The sequence below is a fragment of the Scyliorhinus canicula genome, chromosome 6 (assembly GCF_902713615.1).
Source record: "Scyliorhinus canicula chromosome 6, sScyCan1.1, whole genome shotgun sequence".
Taxonomy (NCBI): domain Eukaryota; kingdom Metazoa; phylum Chordata; class Chondrichthyes; order Carcharhiniformes; family Scyliorhinidae; genus Scyliorhinus; species Scyliorhinus canicula.
The window spans coordinates 96,707,150-96,729,852 of record NC_052151.1 but is presented as its reverse complement, the minus strand read 5'-3'; the positions used below and the strand labels follow the sequence as shown (position 1 = coordinate 96,729,852).

At 45.6% G+C, this 22,703-nt stretch overlaps 1 protein-coding gene across 1 annotated transcript in view; it reads left to right on the top strand.

Moving 5' to 3' along the window:
* Positions 1-22,703, top strand: part of tbc1d32 (TBC1 domain family, member 32) — a 348,975-nt gene that overhangs the window by 22,269 nt on the left and 304,003 nt on the right. The window contains 2 exon segments of the mRNA XM_038799703.1: positions 8,877-8,948; positions 9,421-9,546. Of these exon segments, the coding sequence (XP_038655631.1) occupies positions 8,877-8,948; positions 9,421-9,546 (198 nt within the window).

Below are 22,703 nucleotides of genomic sequence, written 5' to 3'. Positions count from 1 at the left end.
ACACCGGCCTCTTTCGCCTCCTGCACTCCCGGCTAAACCCCAACCCCAAATATCGTGAGTCCCCAACCTGGCTTGACCCTGGACCCTACCACCCTCGACACCGTCCTCGCCAACCCCTGCCAGAATTACCCCAGTGCCGGGCATGCCCAAAACATATGGGCATGGTTCGCTGGGCTCCCCGAACACCTAATGCACCTGTCCTCACCCCCAAAAAACCTGCTCATCCTTGTCCCGGACATATGAGCCCTGTGCAGTACCTTGAACTGGATGAGGCTAAGCCTCGCACATGAAGAGGAGGAGTTCACCCTCTCCAGGGCGTTCGCCCATATCCCTCCCTCAATCTGCTCCCCCAGCTCCACTTCCCACTTAGCCTTCAGCTCCTCTACCGACGCCTCCTCCACCTCCTGCATCACCTGGTAGATGTCAGACACCTTCCCATCCCGACCCACACCCCTGAAAGCACCCTATCCCTTACCCCCCACGGGGGCCGCAAAGGGAACCCCTCCACCTGCCGCCTAGCAAACGCCTTGACCTGAAGGTACCTGAACATATTCCCCAGGGGGAGCTCAAACTTCTCCTCCAGCTCACCCAGGCTCGCAAACCTCCCGTCAATGAACAGGTCTCCCAACTTCCTTATGCCCGCCCTGTGCCACCCCAGGAACCCGCCATCAATGTTCCCTGGGACAAACAGGTGATTCCCCTGCAGCGGGGCCTCCACCGAGCCCCCCACCCTCGGCGTCCCGTGCGCCCAAACAAATCCCGTGATGCTGCTGTTCACCCTCCTAAAAAAGGCCCTCGGAATAAGAATGGGGAGGCACTGGAACAAAAACAAAAATCTCGGGAGCACCGTCATTTTAACGGACTGTACTCTACCCGCCAACGACAGCGGCAGCATGTCCCACCTTTTAAACTCCTCCTCCATCTGCTCCACCAACCTAGTAAAATTAAGCTTATGCAAAGTCCCCCAACTCCTAGCCACCTGAACCCCCAGGTACCTAAAACCCCTCACTGCCCTTTTTAGCGGGAGCCTACCAATCCCCTCCTCCTGATCACCCGGGTGTACAACAAACAGCTCGCCCTTGCCCAGGTTCAACTTGTAGCCCGAGAAACTCCCAAACTCAGCAAGAATCTCCATCACCTCCGGCATTCCCCCCACCGGGTCTGCTACGTACAGCAACAAGTCATCTGCATAAAGTGACACTCTGTGCTCCTCCCCACCCCGCACCAGACCCCTCCACCTCCCCGATTCCCTTAGCGCCATGGCCAGAGGCTCAATTGCCAACGCAAAAAGCAAGGGGGACAGAGGGCACCCCTGCCGCGTCCCACGGTAGAGCCTGAAGTACTCGGACCTCCTCCCATTTGTCGCTACACTCGCCATCGGGGCCTCGTACAGCAAGCTCACCCATTTAATAAACCCCTCCCCAACCCCCTCTAACACCTCCCACAAGTATTCTCACTCAACCCTATCAAAGGCCTTCTCCGCATCTAATGCCACCACAATCTCCGCCTCTCGTTCAATACCCTTCTAATATTTGGAAAGCGCTGCCTCCCTCTGAAGAACCCTGTCGGATAGAACATAGAACATTACAGCGCAGTACAGGCCCTTCGGCCCTCAATGTTGCGCTGACCTGTGAAACCCCTCTAAAGCGCATCTACACTATTCCCTTATCGTCCATATGTCTATCCAATGACCATTTGAATGCCCTTAATGTTGGCGAGTCCACTACTGTTGCAGGCAGGGCATTCCACGCCCTTACTTCACCTATCACCTTCGGGAGACACTCCTCCAGCCTACCTGCCAGTACCTTTGCCAATACTTTTGCGTCCACATTTAAAAGCGATATGGGCCTATACGACCCACACTCCGTCGGATCCTTATCTTTTTTAAGCAACAGGGAAATCGATGCCTGCCCCAAAGTTTGTGGTAACCTATCGCCTATCGCCCCCTCAAACATCCCCACCATCAGGGCTGCCAGCTGATCCTTGAATTTTTTATAATATTCCACCAGAAACCGGCCCTGCAACCTTCCCTGACTGCATCCTCCCAATCGCATCTTTTATCTCCTGCTCCACTATCGCTCCTTCTGATGTAGCCCTGTCCCCCTCCCCTAACCTCGGGTACTCCAGCCCATCTAGAAATTCCTGCATCTCCCGGTCTCCCCTAGGTGACTCTGACCTGCAAACCTAAGTACTCTACATTTAAGAAGAACATAAGAACTAGGAGCAGGAGTGGGCAATTCAGCCCATCAGGCATGTTCTGCCATTCAATATGATCATTGCTGATCACATCTCACCGTTTTCTCTTTTTCTCTTTTGGTTTCAGATTCCAGCATCCACAGTAATTTGATTTCTTCCTGCATGTACCCTGTCTAGTCATGTTAGAATTTTATAGCTTTCTAGGAAATCCCCCCCCCCCCCGCCCCCAACGCCATTCTTCTGAACTCCGGCGAATAAATTCCTAACCAACTCCATCTCACCTCATATGTCTGTCCTACCATCCCAGGAATCGGTTTCAGGCAATGGGACCCTGTGTGAGAACCTCTCTGGCTACACCTCTTTAAGCTACGGTTACCCCTATCTCTGGATCTGTAAAGACTTGATTACCTGCAAATGCTTGCATTCTAAGCATTGTCTGGCATCTTTAAATTTGTCTATATATATGTTTCTTGAACATACCTCTTCATTCACCTGAGGAAGGAGCAGTGCTCCGAAAGCGAGTGTTTGAAACAAACCTGTTGGACTTTAACCTGGTGTTGTAAGACTTCTTACTGTGACCTTGGACAGGGCATCGAGTATAAAAACTGGCAAGTCATGCTGCAGTTGTATAGCACCTTGGTAAGGCCGCACTTGGACTATTGCGCAAGATTCTGGTTGCCACACTGCCAGAAAGATGTGGAGGTTTTGGAGAGGGTGCAAAGGAGATTTACCAGGATGTTGCCTGGTCTGGAGGGTGTTAGTTATGCGGAGAGGCTGAATAGACTCAGACTGTTTTCATTAGAACGTTGGAGATTGAGGGGTGACCTGATAGAGGTCTACAAGATTATGAGGGGCATGGATAGTGGCTGGGCAGGCACTCTTTTCCAGGCAGAGGGGTCAGTCACCATGGGGCAAAGTTTAGAGGAGATGTGCGAGGCAGGTTTTTTTACGCAGAGGGTGGTGAGTGCCGAACGGGTTGCTAGGGGAGGTTGTGGAAGCAGATACATGAACGGCGTTCAAAAGGCACCTTGACAAACACATGGATAGGATGGGTATAGAGGGATTTGGCACAGGGAAGAGCTGAGGGGTTTGGCAAAGGTTGGTATTTTGACCGGTACAGGCTGGAAGGGCTGAAGGGCCTATTCCTGTGCTGTATTGTTCTTTGTTATGGAGTGGAAATACTCAAGCCTGGCAGTATCTGTAGAGAAAAAGAGTTATTGTGTCATGTCAATGACCTTGAAAAGCCATAGGCCTGAAATGTTATCCGTGTTTGTCTCCGCAGATGCAACTAAACCTCCTGAGTATTTCTCGCGTTTTTGTGTTTACATCAGATTTCAAACATTTGCATTATTTTCCTTGTAAAATTATGGAGTGATTTGTGATGTTTATAATTGTGAAGGACTGAAACAGAGTAACTAAACACAGACTAGAAAAGTAATTGACTAATCTAGAATGAAGAAGATGTATGTAATATATTAAAGGCAGACTGCATGTCAACATTTAAAAAAAAAAAAATGATTTTGGTAGAGGATCAAGGTGATGACATAAGATTAAGCATACAGAGAATGAGTAACAAAGTGAAGTGTCTTTTTCCGAGTTGTAACTTCCATGTAATTCTCATTCCTCAGCCCACTACATTTCCTCTCTCTTTTTTTTCCCATTCCGGTCTCTCTCCCCACCTCTTTTTCTCTTTCACCTCGCATCTAAGGGGTGGGCAGCACGGTAGCATTGTGGATAGCAAAATTGCTTCACAGCTCCAGGGTCCAAGGTTCGATTCCAGCTTGGGTCACTGTCTGTGCGGAGTCTGCACATCCTCCCCATGTGTGCGTGGGTTTCCTCCGGGTGCTCCGGTTTCCTCCCACAGTCCAAAGATGTGCAGGTTAGGTGGATTGGCCATGATAAATTGTCCTTAGTGTCCAAAATTGCCCTTAGTGTTGAGTGGGGTTACTGGGTTATGGGGATAGGGTGGAGATATTGACCTTGGGTAGGGTGCTCTTTTCAAGAGCCTGTGCAGACTCGATGGGCTGAATGGCCTCCTTCTGCATTGTAAATTCTATGATATCTTGGCCTAGTTATTCCTCTGCCATATCCTGCAGTTGAGCCTAATTACAACTCTTGGACATGACTCCCTGTATGAACATACCATGAGAAATTTATTTTTGGATGAGTGTCCTCCAGCTATCTCGGTCCTAAGCTTATACCTCTGAGGAAGAAAGTCAGAAACAAACATTATCTGGCTGTTTATAGAGTGAGATTCATCACTGGAGCCACAGAATGAATAGTGAAGTCAATTTTCATCCACCGAGGACAACACATGTACTTTGGGCTGATGGTTGTAGGGACGACGTGCCTTTTCATTTGCTCCCCAATTATTCAAGTTTCCTCACATCCCCTCATCCCCATCATGACTGTTACCCCATCACAGTAGCACAGTGGTTAGCATTGTTGCTGCACAGCCCCGGGGTCCCAGGTTCGATTCCTGGCTTGGGTCAATATCTTTGTGGTGTCTGCACGTTCTCCCTGTGTCTTTGTGCGTTTTCTCCAGGTGCTCCGGTTTCCTCCTGGAAGTCCTGAATGACGTGCTTGTTAGGTGAATTTTGACATTTTGAATTCTCCCTCTGTGTACCTGAAAAGGCGCCGGAATGTGGCGACTGGGGGATTTTCACAGTAACTTCATTGCAGTGTTAATGTAAGTCTACTTGTGACAGTAAAGATTAATATGAAAAAAGCTTATTATTATACCAAATCCTCTATCCTACTTCCTAACTCCTCTACTTTGACCCACTCAATTGTTGTGCCCTTCTCTTCCTTTTGCTCAATGGTGACTCAACTCTCCCTCAACCCTCCATCCGCTTCCACTTACTTCTCTCAAGGGTGGATTCCAAAGGCTAGTGACCCATCACCTTAAATTGATTTTCTCCTTCTGAAATGAAGAAAGTCGTTGCTTAGTTTGTATTTGTGCCTAGCCCTCTTTCTCACTGGAAAAAAAGGCGAACGTTGATCAAAAAACCCAATGGGCCAGCAATTGTTAGAAAAATAATGTTTGCCCTTATTTGTTCATAATGGCATCAATTTGCAGCAAAGAGAATATGTGCAACAAGTTCCAATTCGCTACTAATTGCTGGGTGATTTGTGGGGCTCTATTGTTAACCTTGACAAAATCAAACAAGTTACCATCTTGCAGGGAGACTCCCCAATAAGTCAGGAAAAAGCTCGATTTATGAAGTTGATGCAAATTAATCCTGCCTCAGTCATTTAGGACCGGTAATTAATATCATAGGTACCCTGCTAATGACGTGATTTATGGTTCTGACATGATGTGCAACCTTGCGGCCCATGACTTTTAGCTCTTTTGACACTCAAATGCATATTGGATTGATTATTTCAGAAAATAACATTTTGGAATACAGTATATGAGTCGTTTAAGACTTTTTTTTATGTTTAGCATGATTGAGAAGCAGAAGGTGATTTTGAACCTATAATTCCCAAAGCTCTCTACTCATAAAATCATAGACGTTTACAGCATGAAAACAGGCCCTTCGGCCCAACTTGCCTATGCCGCCCAGTTTTTACCACTAAGCTAGTCCCAATTGCCTGCATTTGGCCCGTATCTCTACATACCCAGCTTTCCCATATAACTCTAAATGCTTTTTAAAAGACAAAATTGTACCCGCCTCTGCTACTGTCTCTGATAGCTCGTTCGAGACACTCACCACCCAACTGTGGCGCTTTCTCGAGTCATTTTTGAGTCTATTGGAGACTTATTGGTAGAGATTGATTGTGATGATTAATCAACAATTCCATTGCCATTGTATTATGCATCTATCAGAATGGTAGAACTCAAGAATTAAAAAGGTGCAAAATAAAAATACTGTGGATGTTGAAAATAGAAATTTAGTAGAATTTCCATTTTCGGTTTTTATTTAAGAATTATATAATTTTCTCATCTCGCAGTTCCTATGAAAACACTGCGAAAAATTATGGATCATGCCTGATGATTCTATATTTCATGAATCTTTGTAAAATTTGCTCACCTACCCTGTAATTTGTTCATTAACCTATTAAGGATCAATATAATTATTCTACATGGCTAGGTTACATTGTAGAATAGATTAGAATTTACAATGCAGAGGGAGATCAATTGGCCCATCGAGTCTGCACCGGCGCTTGGAAAGAGCTCCCTACTTAAGCCCACGCCCCCACCCTGGCTCGTTTAGCTCAGTGGGCTAGACAGCTGGGTTGTAATGCAGAACAAGGCCACCAGCACGGGTTCAATTCCTGTACCAGCTTACCCGAACAGGTGCCGGAATGTGGCGACTAGGGGCTTTTCACAGTAGCTTCATACATGTGACAATAAAAGATTATTATTATTATTATTATCCCCGTAGCCCGACCTAACCTTTTGGACGAAGGGACAATTTAACTTTGCCAATCCACCTAACCTGCACATCTTTGGACTGTGGGAGGAAACTGGAGCACCCGGAGGAAACCCATGCAGACATGGGGAAAATGTGTGGAGTTTGCGCTGTCACTTGACCATGGAATAGAACCCGGGTCCCTGGAGCGGTGAGGCAGCAGTGCTAACCAGTGGGCCACCATGCCACAGCACTTCTGCTTGGCCTCTTCTTCTGCTTGCTCTTTTCAGTTTTATTTTTCCTTTCTGTCTATTTCAACTATTGTTGTACCTCTTCCTGTTTAATTTGACTCTAATTCTGACGTTTCCTTGTCTCTAATATCATCTGTTTCTTCTGTCACCGGGAAATGAGGAGGTGGTGACATGATAGTATTGTTACTGGACTGGTAATCGAGGGGATGTGGGTTTGAATCCCACCTCTGCAGATGGTGCAATATGAATTCAATAAAAATGTGGGATTAACCATTAAATCATTGTCACTTGTTCACTAATGTCCTCTAGGGAAGGAAATCTGTTTTTCAAGGTCTGGCCCGCATATGACACAAAGTCCACAGCAATGTGGTTGACTCATAAATTCAAGGGAAATTAAGGATGGGCAACAAATGCTGGTCTTGTGAGCGGTGCTCATATCTCATGAAAGAATAAAGGGAAACATTTCAGAGAGGGTGGCAAGGTAGCATAGTGGTTAGCAATCTTGCTTCACAGCGCCAGGGTCCCAGGTTCGATATCCAGCTTGGGTCACTGTCTGTGTGGAGTCTGCACATTCTCCCCGTGCCTGCGTGGGTTTCCTCCGGGTGCTCCGGTTTCCTCCCGCAAGTCACAAAAGATATGCTTGTTCGGTGAATTGGACATTTTGAATTCTCCCTCCACGTACCCGAACAGGCGCTGGAGTGTGGCGACTAGGGGATTTTCTCAGAAACCTCATTGCAGAGTTAATGTAAGCCTACTTGTGACAATAATAAAGATTATTATAAATATTATTATAAATTGCATAATCTTAGTACAACATGTTCCAGTTACAGAAAATTAGATACACATTTATTTTTAAGTATGGACATTAAATCCTGATATTTATCCTGATATTAAATCCCGATAGTGTGTATTGGCTAGATTCCTATTGAACAACTATTATAAAACCCTTCATCGTTGGCATCCTTACATCTACAGCAATGATGGACAAGCTTCAAACAATCCAATGGAGAGTCTTCATATGGCACACTTTTTATGATGGCCAAAGAGGCCACTTGTTGTGAGACAAGGTCTGCCACAGCTATCAGGTATCATTGTAGGTTGTTGTTTTCGGTGTTGGCATCTGTTGCCTCCAATCAGTGTGGTGGTGCAGGAAGTGATACCATTTTCCTCTGTCGTCAGCTAGTGACTCCCAGGTTTGCTAACCGATGTTTACGGTCTTTATGTCAAACTTGTAAGCGTCATTGAAATAGAGCTTTGGGCATCCAACTGGTCATCTGACTTCACTGCCTCACCATATGGAAAGTTCTTGGATGTGCAATCGTCTTCCATCCTGCAGATGAGCCTGAGCCAATGAACTTTCTTTGTTTGATGTGTGCTAATAAACCGGCGAGCTCTGCCTTTGAGAGGACTGCAGTGTTCATGATTTCTGTCTGTCCATAACCCCATTATGTTGTCAAAGATGGAAATCTTTGAGCTTTTCTTATTAGCTGTAAATAGACCATGTTTCACAGCCAGAGAGCAAGGTGCTGAGAACAAATGCCTTATAAACCATCAGCTTGATGTTAGTCCATGCATGTTTCATGAGTTGTCAAAAGGTGGTAACCACTTTCCCTATGTATATGTCAATGTTGCATCATGGGACAGATTGTCTGTCACCATGAACCCAAGGTAGCAGAATTTATTAACAACGTTCGATGCTGTGTTATTTAGTGTGATCAAGGGTGGAATTGAAACATCTTGTCCCATGGCCATAGTTTTCTTGACATTAGTTAGTTTATAGTCAAGGGAACATTAATCTGAAATCCCTGATGTAGTACATTAAATTTGCCATAAGGTCCATGAGCAAAAATGTATCCAGAAGGTAATGTGCATTTACAAGTGTCTTACCGGCTCAGGATTTTTATCAATATAAGTCGAGTCCAGTGTACAAACTGATGGTTTCCATGTTGCATGGAAGATTTCTATGAAAGATTTATTCGCATCATGTGTTGTGGAGAAGCATGTGTTAATTAAAGCTTTTAATAAGACTTTAAATAATTAAAATTAGTAAGTACAATTTAATATTTTACTGCAGAGCTACACATTTATGAATCAGGAACAATTACAGATTATAGTAGGAAGAATGGATCCCAGCCAACCAAAGGAGGTAAGAGTTCTTTGTGGGATTTATTCGGTGTCCACTATTTTATTGCAGATGACAATGTTTCTGGAGTACTTTTCTGTTGTCCTGGCAGTTGAAGGAAAATTGTGTAAGTGAATGTTTTGGCTGGTTTCAGCAAACAGACAAAAGCTGGCAAAGTAAACAGTTCAATTTTGTAGCCCTGAGCAAACTCCCTCTGTTCGCAATCTGACTTGGCAGTATAATATTTAGAGTTGCCCATTTAAGCATATGTAATACTATTCTGAGATCATAAGATCTTTGTCATTAATATATATATTATTTATATATAATGTATTTTTAATATTCAATTGCTTTTTCTTTAATGATTATAATTTGCAATACATATATATTATTTATATATATATATTGTATTTTTAATATTCATTTGCTTTTCTTTAATGATTAGAATTTGCATTACATTCTTTTGTCAGAAATTGTTCAAATTTCTTTTATTTAGGTTCGACGGGAGGCTTTGCAGACGCTCTGTTGTGCTCCTCCATCTGATGTATTGAATTGTGAATGCTGGGTCACTCTTCGCAAGCACCTTGCAACCGCTCTTTCAGATCCAGACCCGACACTGAATGTAATTAATTTAAAATCAGTACTCCAATTTACTAAGTATTGGTACGCAACTAGTGGTTTAGAAATAAAGTAAGGGGTGGAACTGTGACACGGGCGGCCTGGTGGCACATAGTGGTTAGCACTGCTGCCTCACAGCTCTAGGGACCCGGATTAAATTCTGGCCTCGGGTGACTGTGTGGAGTTAGCACTTTCTCCCCATGTCTGAGTGGGTTTCTTCTGGGTGCTCCGGTTTCCTCCTACAGTCCAAAGATGTGTAGGTTAGGTGGATTGGCCATGCTAAATTGCCCCTTAAGAGTCCAAAAGGTTAGGTAAGGTTACTGGCTTACGGGGAGAGTTGAGGTGTGGGGTGCTCTTTCCAAAGGCCAGTGAAGATTCGATGAGTCGAATAGCCTCCTGCACTGTAGGGATTCTATCTTCTATCTAATTTTATAGTTAAAATTTTGTGTTTATTGATAACTCTTAGATGATTTGGGATCTATTAGGGGTGCAATCCTCCTGCTTATGTAAATCAAATATTAAATACTTGGAAATTTTGGAAAAATGTGCATCCCTCGCTGCTCTGTCTTGCATTCATAAAGTAAATCTTCAGAAGGCCACTCTAGGATGAGTTAAACCCGTTTCACCTCGGATGTGGAGAAACAGCTTGATGTAACAACACCGTATAGCACCTTTAACATAATAATAAAAAAAACAAGATGCTTCACAGAAGCATTACAAAACAAAATATGACACCAAGCCAGATACGAATATACTTTCAGACGGCCAGAGGTTTGGCCAAAGATGCAGGTGTTGAGAAATATCTTGTGTCTTAAAGGAGAATAGCGAGTTCACTGTCCGTATGGAGTTTGCACATTCTTCCCATGTCTGTGTGGGTTTCACCCCCACAACCCACAGATGTGCTGGTTAGGAGGCCACACTAAATTGCCCCTTAATTGGAAAAGAAAAATAATTGGCTTCTCTAAATTTGTTTTAAAAAAAGAGAATAGCGAGATAGAGAAGGGAATTCCAGAGATTAGGGCCTAATGTTCTGAAGACATGGCCACTAGTGATGAAACAATTAACAGTGGTTCAAGAGGCAAAATCAGATGAATGCAGATATCTCAAATTGTAATCTTTTCCAAAACAAAAGCAGAAATTAGGAAGGGGAAGCCCACAGAGGGATTTAAAAACCATGGTGGGGGGGGGGAATTTTAAAATCAAAATTTTGCTTGACCAGAAGCAAATGTAAGTCAGCAAGCACAAGAACAGGATTTTCTGAGAGTTCGGACATGGACAGCAGAGTTTAGGATGACCCCAAGTTTATAAGTTTCATGTGGGAGGCCAACCAGCATATACTGGAATAGTCAGGTGTAACAAAGGTACCGATTAGGGTTTCAGCAATGGATGAGCTGAGAAGGGCAAAGCCGAATGATAGAGAGGTGGAAATAGATGATCTTGGTGATGTTGCAAATATATGGTTGGCCAATTACCTTTGTGCCAAATATGGGTGGCATGGTGGCACAGTGGTTAGCACTTTTGCTTCATTGCCAGGGACCCAAGTTCGATTCTGGCCTAGTCTGTGTGAAGTTAGCACGTTGCCTCCATGTCTCGTGGATTTCGTCCCAAGATATGCCGGTTAGCTGGATTGGCCAGGCTGAATTGCCCCTTAGTGTCCAGGGATGTGTAAGGTGGATTATGGGGATAGGGCGGGGGAGTGGAGCTGGGTAGACTGCTCTTTCGGTGGATCCATGCAGACCTGATGGGCTGAATGGCCTCCTGCGCTGTAGCGATTCTGTTAACACGATTATTACAATTCTGAGCAGACTCGTTCAGTCTTAGACAGCTGCCAGAGAGAGGGATGGAACAGGTAGCTCGGTCACATAGTTTGGTGTGGGAACCTAAAAATAGTGACTTAAATTGGAAAAAATTCTGCTTATTCAGTTCTGATGGCGGGCTCCTCCAGCTGTGGAAATTCCCACCCAAGGTCAGTGGACCTTTAAGTGGTCTGCATCCTGCCCTGGGGTGATCTTGCGGTGGGCGCAGCCGAAGAATCTAGCCCTGAACGTCAAATAAACAGTCTGATGATTTATCAACAATGGAGGCGTTGAAATAGGTGGTTATGGAGTAGAGATGGGTCTTATTAGTGTAAAACTTACTAACTGTGCCTTCGGATGTAGCAGGGGTAGCATGTAGATGAGAAGTAGGCTGGGGCCAAGAATAGAACCTTGGGGGACATAAGAAGTCACAATATGGGAGAAGGAAGAGAAGCCATTGAAAGTGATAGTTGTTGATGATTGAGGAAATTGTGGCACAGATACATAGAAGATAGGAGCAGGGTCTTTTGGCCCTTGAAGTCTGCTCCGCCATTCATCACGATCATGGCTGATCATCCAACTCAATAGCCTAATCCTGCTTTCTCCCCATAGCCTTTGATCCCATTCTCCCCAAGTGCTATATCCAGCCGCCTCTTGAATATATTCAAAGTTTTAGCATCAACTACTTCCTGTGGAAATGAATTCCACAGGCTCATCACTCTTTGTGTGAAGAAATGTCTCCTTCTCTCTGTCCAAAATGGTTTACCCTGCATCCTCAGGCTCTGACCCCTGGTCCTGGGCACACCCATCAGTGGTAACATCTACCCTGTCTAGTCCTGTTAGAATTTTATAAGTCTTGATGAGAACTGAACTCCAGTGAGAACAATCCCAACCTAGTCAATCTCTCCTCATATGACAGTCCCGCCATCCCTGGAATCAGTCTGGTAAAGCTTTGCTGCACTCCCTCGAGAGCAAGAACATCCTTCCTCAGAGAATGAGACCAAAACTGCACACAATACTCCCAAGTGTGGCCTCACCAAGGCCCTGTACGATTGCAGCAACACATCCCTGCTTCTATACTCGAAACCTCTCACAATGAAGGCCAACATACCATTAGCCTTCTTTATCGCCTGCTGTACCTGCATGTTTACCTTCAGCGAATGGTGCACTAGGGCACCCAGGTCCCGCTGCACACTCCTCTCTCCCAATTTACAACCATTCAGGTAGTAATCTGCCTTCTGTTGTAGCTTCCAAAATGAATAACCTCACATTTATCCAAATTATACTGCATCTGCCATTGGTTTGCCCACCTGTCCAGATCTTGCTGTAGGATCCCTGCATCCTCGTCACAATTCACCTTCTCACCTAATTTGGTATCATCTGCAAACTTTGATATGTTACATTGTGTTCCCTCATCCAAATCATTAATATATATTGTGAATAGCTGGGTTCCCAGCACCGATCCCTGTGGTACCCCACTGGTCACTGTGCCAATTTGAAAAGGACCCATTAATCCCTACTCTTTGTTTCCTCTCTGCCAACCAGTTTTCTATCCACCTCAATATATTTCCCCCAATCCCATGTGCTTTAATTTTGCACAATAATCTCTTGTGCGGGACTTTGTCAAACACCTTCTGAAAGTCCAAATATACCACATCAACTGGCTCCTCTTTGTCGACTATACTGGTTATCTCTTCAAGGAATTCGAACAGATTTGTCGAGCATGATTTTCCCTTCATAAATTCATGCTGACTCTGACTGATCCTGCCACTGCTTTCTAAATGTTCCGCTATAAAGTCCTTGATGATGGACTCGAGCGTTTTCCCCACTACTGATGTTAGGCTTACTGGTCTATAATTCCCTGCCTTATCTCTACCTCCCTTTTTGAATATCGGAGTGACGTGAGCTACCCTCCAATCTGCAAGGACAGTTCCAGAGTCTATAGAATCCCGGAAGATGACCACCAATGCATCCACTATTTCCAGAGCCACCTCCTTATGCAGATTCTCAGGCCCTGGGATTCAGAACCAAAGTATGTATTAAATTGCTCAGCCATTTCTTTGTCCCTTATTGTGTATTCCCCTGTTTTTGTCTGTAGTGGTCCTTCATTTCACTTTACCAATCCCTTTCTCTCTACATATCTGTAGAAACTCTTAGTTTCAGTCTTTATGTTTCCTGCAAGCTTCCTTTCGTACTGTACGTTCCCCTTCTTAATCAATCCCTTCGCCTTATTTGATGAATTCTAAACTGCTCCCAATCCTCAGACCTATTATTTTTCATGGCCAATCTAATATGCTTCTTCCTTGAATCGGATACTATCTCTAATTTCCTTTGTAAGCCATGGATTGGCCCTCTTACCCCCTTTGCTTTTGTGCCAGACAGGAATGAACAGTTGCTGTATTTCCTCCATGCGTTCCTTGAATGTTTGCCATTGCCTATCCACAGTCATCCCTTTAATTAAGTGGCATAGTGGTATTGTCACTGGACGTGTAATCCAGAGACCCAAGCTAATGCCCTGGGGATCCAGAATCCCACCAAGGCAGATTGTGAAATTTAACCATGAAACTCACTAATGCCCTTTAGGGAAGGAAATCTGCCATTCGTATCTAGTTTGGCCTACATGTGACTCCAGACTCTCGGCAATATGGTTGGCTCTTAAATACTCTCTGAAATGGCCTATCAAACCACTCAGTTCAAGGGAAATTAGAGATGGGCAATAAATGAGCGACACCCAAATCCCATGAATGAATTAAAAACAAAAACAAAAAATTTCAGCTGCTGGAATTTAAATTCAAATAATAAATCTAGTATTGAAAACTCGTCTCGGTAATGGTGACCATAAAACTATCACTATCAATTATCGTGAAAACCCATCTGAAAATTTGCCATCCTTTCCTGGTCTGGCCTGCATGTTTCTCCAGACCAATGACAGTGTGATTGACACTTTGCTGCCTCCTGGAATGGTCTAGGAAGTCACCCAGTTCAAGGGCAATTAGGCCTTGCCAGCAATGCTCACATCCCATCCATAATTTAAAAAAAATCTTGCAGACAGAAGATTATAGAAACAAAGTAGGATTAATTTGTAACTTCAAAGCAAAGAATTTTATGGGGAAACTGATCATACTACAATAGTGTTTCACATTAGGTTTTAGAGTCTTAAGTGAAACAATTTACATGGGTCTGAGCAATTGGATAGATTAATTAGGAAAATATATTAAAAGGTATGGAGCTGCGCAAGCACAGTGGCACGGTGGTTAGCGCTGTTGCTCCACAGCGCCAGGGTCCCAGGTTCAATTCCGGGTTTGGGTGATTGTGCGGAGTGTGCACATTCTCCCCATGTTTGCGAGGGTTTCCTCCGGATGCTCCTGTTTCCTCCCACAAGTCCCGAAAGACGTGCTGTTAGGTAATTTGGACATTTTGAATTCTCTCTCTGTACCCAAACAGGCGCCGGAATGTGGCTTTTCACAGTAACATCATTGCAATGTTAATGTAAGCCTACTTGTGACAATAAAGATTATTATTATAAGCAGTGGCAAACCTATAAGAAATGATTCAAAATTATCGACGCAAACAGAGTAGACTGCTAACGGAGAGGGGACTTTCAAGGTTGAGGAGAAGGAGGGTTGATGACGGTAGTTCCCCGAGGGCGGGCCAGGGGAGGTGCGGGTCTGCGCCAAAGACTGGCTTAGGCGAGGTTATAGTTGATCAGTCGGGAGGGGGGATAGGGTACCCCCTGACCAGGCTGGTCATGTGAAAAGTTCGGGGACTGAATGGGCCAGTCACAAGGGCCCATATGTTTGTGCACTTGAGGCAACTGAAGGCGGATGTGGCTATGTTTCAGGAGACACATCTGAAGGTGAGGGACCAGGTTAGGTTAAGGAAGGGATGGTTTGGGCAGGAGTTCCATTATGGATTAGACATTAAAACGAGGGATGGTGGAAATCCTGGTCAATAAGCGGGTGGCATTCGAGGTGGGGAATCTAGAGGTGGACCCTGGGGGGTAGATATAGTTAGTGGGAAATTGGAGGGAATAGACATGGTATTGGTGAATATATATGTCCCAAATTAGGATGATGTTGAGTTTGTTAGACGGTGCTGGGGGACATCCCAGACCTGGACTCGCATCGATTTGAGTATGGGGGGAGATTTCAACACGGTCCTGGATCCAAGGCTGGATCGGTCGTGTGCCAGGTCTGGGAAGGTATCAGCTATGGCAAAGGAGCTGCGGGGGTTTATAGAGCGCATGGGGGGCGGGGAGGGCGGCGGGGGCGGGGGGAGGGCGTTGATCCCTGGAGATTTGGGAGGCCAAGGAGTAAGGAGTTGTCATTCTACTTCCATGTGCACAAGGTGTATTCCCGGATAGACTTTGTGTTGGACAAACGCTGCTGGCTGAGGTGGTAGATGCTCAATATTCAGCAATTGTGGTGTCGGACCACGCCCCACACTGGGTAGGACTGCAAGTTAAGAAAGTAAAGGCCTGCAGTGGAGGTTAGATGTGGAGCTGTTAGCGGAGGAGGAGTTGTGTGAGCGGGTGAGGGAGGCCATTCGGGGACAATAGATATTGGTGGAGGGTTTGGGAGCCCCAGTTGGCTAGGGGAGGTTATAGACGAATTGGGGGCAATGCAACCAGGTAAGGCCCCGGGGCCTGACGGATACCCGGTTGAGTTTTATAAAAAGTTTTCCAGGCTGTTGGGGCCGCTCCTGGTAAAGGCTTTTAATGAGTCCAAGGAGCTGGGAGTGCTACCCCCAATGTTATCGCAGGCATCGTATAGGCCTATCTCCCTATTGAATGTGGATGGAAAATTGCTAGTAAAGATCTTGGCCATGCATATAGAGGATTGCAGGGGTTATAGGGGAGGATCAGACAGGATTTGTGAAGGGACGACACCTGACGTCCAACATTAGGTGGCTCCTAAATGTAATAATGATGCCTGCGGAGGAGCGCGAGGTCGAGGTGGTGGTGGACATGGATGCAGAAAAGACCTTTGATTTGGTGGAGGGGAAGCACCTGTGGGATGTCTTGGGAAGGTTTGGGTTCGGACAGGGATTCGTGGATTGGGTCCGGTTGCTTTTTCAGGCATCAGTAGGGAATATAAGGAGCAACCGGGTTCGATCAGCGTATTTTAGTCTGTGCAGGGGGGCACGGCAGGGGTGTCCACTCTCCCCACTACTGTTTGCCCTGGCCATAGAGCCTTTGGCAACGGCGCTGAGGGCATCGAACATTTGGTGGGGAATAGTGAGAGGGGGTGTTGAGCATAGGGTCTCACACTACGTGGATGATTCACTCCATTATATAACAGATGCGGTGGGGGGAATCGCTGGAATTATGGGAAGACTGGAGGAATTGTCCGGTTCTCGGGTTACAAACTGAATATGGGCAACAGTGAGGTTTTTGCGATCCAGGCAAGGGCGCAGGAGAGGAGACTGGGGAGATGCTGTTCAAAGTGGTGGGAAGGAGTTTTGGGTACCTGGGGATTCAGGTGGCAAGGGACTGGTGTCAGCTCAGTAAACTATATTTGGGCAGGGTGATTGAGCAAATGAAAGGGGACTTCTGTAGGTGGGACGTGCAGCCGTTGTCATTGGCGGGGACAGTACAGACTGTGAAGATGACAGTCTGTCTGAGATAGCATTTTGTGTTTCAGTGTCTCCCAATCTTCATCCCCAAGGCACTTTTTAGGAAGATGAATGTGGCGATCTCAGGTTTTATATCGGCCGGAAAAGCCCTTGGGGGTGAAGAAGGTCCTTCTTGAGCGGGGACGCGGTGGAGGGGGCTTGGCCCTTCTGAACTTTATTAACTATTACTGAACGGCCAATATTTCTATAATTAGGAAATGGGTATTGGGGGAGGGGTCAGTGTGGGAGCGAGTGGAGGCGACAGCTTGCAAGGGCATGAGTCTGAAGGCTCTGTTAACAGCACCTCTGCCGTTTTCGCTGGCTCGTAACTCCACAAGTCCAGTGGTAGTGGCAGCCCTGCGAGTGTGGGGGCAATGGAAGCAACACATGAAACTGGAGGGGGCGTTGGTATGGTCACCGAACTGTGACCATGGAAGGGGGAGCCATGGAAGTGAAGAATAAGGGCAGGGAATCTAATATATGGGTAGCTAGGAGTTAGGCGGGGGGTAGTTAGGTATGTTATTGTGGGGTTTTTGCATGTGTTGACTGCTCTATTTAGAATGTTAAAATGTTGAAATTATAAATACCTCAATAAAATATTTTCTACAAAAAAAACTAAGGGCGCAATTCTCCGCACTCACGACGGTGCGGAGAATAGCGGGGTTCGTAAAATTTTACGGCCACGCTAGTCTGACGACCTCCCGCTATTCTTCCCCCCCCCCCCCCCCCACGCCCGACTCCCGATACGAATCACTGCCGCCGTTTTTTTACGGCCAGCAGCGATTCTCAGCTGGCCGATGGGCCGAGTTCCAAGCCCTTTACGGCTGTTTTTACGAACGGCAAACACACCTGGTCTGGCCGTTCATAAAAACGGCCGTAAAGTGCCAATTTTTAAAACCGTGGCACCGATTGGCACGGCAGTACCACGGCCATGCCAAGGGTGCCATGGGCCCGCGATCGGTGGGCACCGATCGCGGGCAGCGGGTCCGATACCCGCGCACTCTTTGTCCTTCCGCCGCCCCGCTGTATCACTTCGCGGGACGGCTGAGGGGCATCCCGGCCCGCGCATGCGCGGGTTTCGCGCAAATGCGCGATGACGTCATCTGCGCATGCGCGGGTTGGAGTCTTCCAATCCGCGCATGCGCGGCTGACGTCATGTAACGCGTCAGCCGGCGCAAACTCTGGCAAGCGGGCTTAACGAAATTCGTTAAGCCCGCAATGCCGGAGTTTACGGCAGCGGCATGCTAGCCCCGACCGGGGACCAGAATCGGTTCCCGGTCGGGGAGGGGGAGGCTGGCGTCAAACCCGCCCGGATTTGACGCCAGCCTTACGATTTCTCCCTCTCTGGGAGAATCGCGCCCTAAGTAACTAAAGTAAATGTTGGTCTTTTAGGCTAAGATGGGAGAAATTACAATAGAACCATAGGAAAGTTACAGCACGGAAGGAGGCCATTCGACCTATCTTGAGGCGAACCAGGTGCCCTTTCTAATTCTACCTTACTGCACCAGGCCATTACCCTTCTAGCTTTCAGCACTTAAGGTGAAGATCCAAATACTTAAAATAAGTTTAGGGTCTCTGCCTCCCCCACCAACTCAGGCAGCGAATTCCAGACACCCACTACCCTCTGCGAAAAAAGGTTCCTCCTCATCTCTCCTCTACACCTTGTGCTACTTATAATGGGCAATAAGAAAATGGAAGGGACTTACAATCGTTTTACAATTATTTTGTATATGTTTCCACATCATAGAATACAAAAAAAATGCCTAAAATAGGAGACAGCCAAAGAGTTAATGAGAGTAAAACACTGAAAATAATATTAGTAGAAGCAAAGCACTAGAGAAATTAATTGGACTGAGAGCCAACAAATCCCCTGCCCTGATGGCCTACATCCTAAAGTTCTTAAACAGATGGCTGCAGCGACAGTGGATGAATTGGTTGTGATCTTCCAAAATGTCCTAGTTTCTATAACAGACCCAGTGGAAGTTAATAAATATAAAACTGCTATTGAAGAAAGAAGAGAGGGACAAAGCTGAACTACAGGCCACTTGGTGTGTCATCAGTTATTGGGAACATGCTTGAATCTATTATTAGTGGTGTTAATGCACCTAGAAAGGTATAGTTATGTCGGGTAGAGTCAACATAGGTTTTATGAAAGGGAAGTTGTGTATGAAAAATTAGGAAGTGTTTATGAGAATGTAACTAATAGGGGAACCAATGGATGTAGTATAGCAACATTTTCAAAAGGCATTTGATACAGTGCTACATAAAAGGTTATTACACAGGATAAGGAGTTGTGGGGTTGGGATAATATGGATAGCAGACAAAGCAGAACTTTTGGAATTGATAATCTGTTTTTAAAAAAGAGTGCCGTACCACAAGAATTGGTGCGGTGGCCTCAGTTGTTTACAATCTATACTAATCATTTAAATGAACATACCAGCAATACTATATCCAGGTTTGCTGGCAATACAATGGTAGGTGGAAAAGTAAGTTGTGAGGAGGCCGCAAAGTATACAGCAGATAAAATGTAATTTGGAGAATTGTGTGGTAATCCACTTTGGAAGGAGGAATAGAAAAGCAAAATGTTTTTCATATGGTGAGAAAGTTATAAATGTTAATGTTCAGGCGAGCACAAGAACGCAACAATTAGGAAGACAAATTACATAACAGAGGATGCTGGAATAACTCAACAGATCTGGCAACATCTGTAAGACGAGAAAGTAGAATTATTCTTTCAAGTCCTTTTGGCTGTTCTTCAGAGCTAAAGAGAGGAATAGTATGTTAGATATTGAAATATAGCTGCGAGAGATTGCAACCAAACGTAGCAACTTAAGTAGCGTGGGCGGAAGGGATTGCATTGAGGCAATACATGTCTGGGATATTTTTTAAAAGGGGTTTAAGGTGGAGAAGAAAGGTCACAATCGAAAGCTGTCAAACTTAATGTTGAGTCCTGAGTGCTGCAACTTGTTTAGCCAGAAGATGAGATGCTGCTCCTCCATTTGGTGGATGTGATGGGCCAGGATGTCATGGAGGGAGGGGCCCATATGGAATGCTGAAAGGGGGTCGTGGTAGCATCATGCTGAAGTTGGTGGAAATGGCGGAGGATGATCTTTAAATGCGGAGGCTAGTGAAGTGGAAATTGAGGACAAGGATGATTTCATCAAGGTTCTGGGAGCGAAGGGAAAGGAAAGGGTGAGGTCAGAGGTGCAGGAAATAGGTCCAACCCGGTTGAGTGTCCTGTCAACCACAGGTGGGGCGAAACCTTGGTTAGGGAAAAAAGCAGACATGTCAGAAGCACCATTTTCGAAGGTGACATTATCAGACCAGATGCAACAGAGATGGAGAAACTGGGGAAAAAGAATGAAGTCCTTACAGGGAACGGGGCGTGGGGAGCTGCAGTGGAGGTAGCTGTGAGAATCGGTAGATTTTTAATAGATATTGGTGGTCAGTCTATCACCAGAAATGGAGACCGAGAGGTCAAGGAAAGAAAGAAAAATATTAGCTGTGGGTAGCACGTAGCACAGTGGTTAGCATTGTGGCTTCACAGCACCAGGGGTCCCAGGTTTGATTCCCCACTGGGTCACTGTGTCCGGAGTCTACGTTCTCCCCTTGTTTGCGTGGGTTTTCTCTGGGTGCTCTGGTTTCCTCCCACAGTCCAAAGACGTGCAGGTTTGGTGGATTGGACATGCTAAATTGCCCTTGCTGTCCAAACGGTTATTGGGTTACGGGGTAGTGCAGAAGTGAGGGCTTAAAGTGGATCGGGGCAGACTCGATGGGCCGAATGGCCTTCTTCTGCACTGTATGTTCTATGTTTTATGTTCTATGTTAAAAAGGACCTGTTGTCTTTTATTGCAAGAGGATTTGGAGGAGGAGGAGGTCTTGCTACACTTGTACAGGGCTTTGGTGCGATCACACCTTGAATGCTGTGCTCAGACTTGGTCTTGTTAGATAAGAAAAGATGTACTTTACCTGGAGTCAGCACATCTAAGATTCATTAGATTGATTTTTGGGACCAGAGGGTTGTCCTTTGATAGATGGAATAGTTTAGGCCAATACCCTTCATTGAAACTTAAGATCCTGAAGCGGCTTGACAGGGTAGACACAGGTTGTTTCCCTGGATGGAGATTCTCAAACTGGAGTCATAGTCTCTGGATAAGTCGTTGATCAATTAAGGCTTAGATGAAGAGGAATTTATTTTTAAAAGTAAATTTAGAGTACCCAATTCATTTTTCCAATTAAGGGGCAATTTAGCATGTTCAATCCACCTACTCTGCATATCTTTGGGTTGTGGGGGCAAAACCCACGCAAACACAGGGAGAATGTGCAAACTCCACATGGACAGTGACCCAGAGCCGGGATCGAACCTGGGACCTCAGCGGTGTGAGACTGCAGTGCTACTGCTGCGCCACCGTACTGCCCTAGGAGGAATTTCTTCATTCAGAAGGTTGTGAGTAGTTGGGATTTTCTACACCAGAGGACTTTGGCTGCTCGGCTATTTAGTATATTCAAGTCTGAAATAGGTTGACTCCAGGATATGGAGATTGGGTGGAAAATGTGTAATTAGAGCTGAAGATCAGCCATAATAGTATTGAAAGATGGACAAAGCTTGAGAGGCTGTATGGCCTACTCCTCATTCTTCTTATGCCCTTAAAGCAGGGGTGGGCAAACTACGGCCCCCGGGCCGCATGCGGCCCGCCAGAGGTATTTCTGCGGCCCACCAAGTCATTAAAAAAAAAAATTTAAAAAAAAAAATTTTTTTTTTAAGGTTAATGGGGGGGGGGCTGTTGGGTTACTTACTGGTATAGGGTGGATACGTTGACTTGAGTAGGGTGATCATTGCTCGGCACAACGTCGAGGGCCGAAGGGCCTGTTCTGTGCTGTACTGTTCTATGTTCTATATGAGGCGCCCAGAATCATAACCGGGTGAAGTAATTATTTTACTTAATATACTATGCGGCCCTTTGTGAATTGTGAATTTCTGAATGTGGCCCTTGCACGGAAAAGTTTGCCCACCCCTGCCTTAAAGCATTTGGAAGAGGCCAAAAATATACAATGGGATTTTGTTTTCTTTATTCTTTAATGGGACGTGGGTGTCACTGGCAAAGTCAGTTCTTGATGCCCATCCCTAATTGTCCTTGAATTTAGTGACTTGGTCGGCCATCGTAAATCTGGGATCACATGTCGGTCAGACTAGGGAAGGTTGGCAGATTTCCTTCTTTAAAGGGCATTAGTAAACCAAGTGGGCTCTTATGGTTGTATGGAGACTAGCTTTATATTCCAGATTTATCAATTGAATTTAAATTCCACTGACTCAAATGGTGAGATTGAATCCCTATCACCAAATTTATTTTGGACCTCAGGATTATTAATTCAGAGACATTACCACTACACTGCTGTCTCCCCAATATGAAAGAAACAGCAGTAATGTGTGTCATAATATACATCTATGTATATAATGGAGTGCAGACAGGCAGTGATTGACACACAGGATGACCAGTAAACACACAGAACAGAGCAGCCAATCACCAGACAGGACACTACCACTATAAAGCCAGAGGGCACTGGGTTTCCCGCTCTCTCTGGACCCAGCCACTGAGACAGTCAGAGTTTGTGAGCTAGCCAGCGCAAACACCATGTGGTAGCTAGCAAGTCTGGTCATGCTAGTACTAGGTCTCCAGTCAAGTCAGTATAGTGTCAACCCACAGTTGAACATGTGTAGTAGTTAAGACGTTAAATAAAATTGTGTTGCATC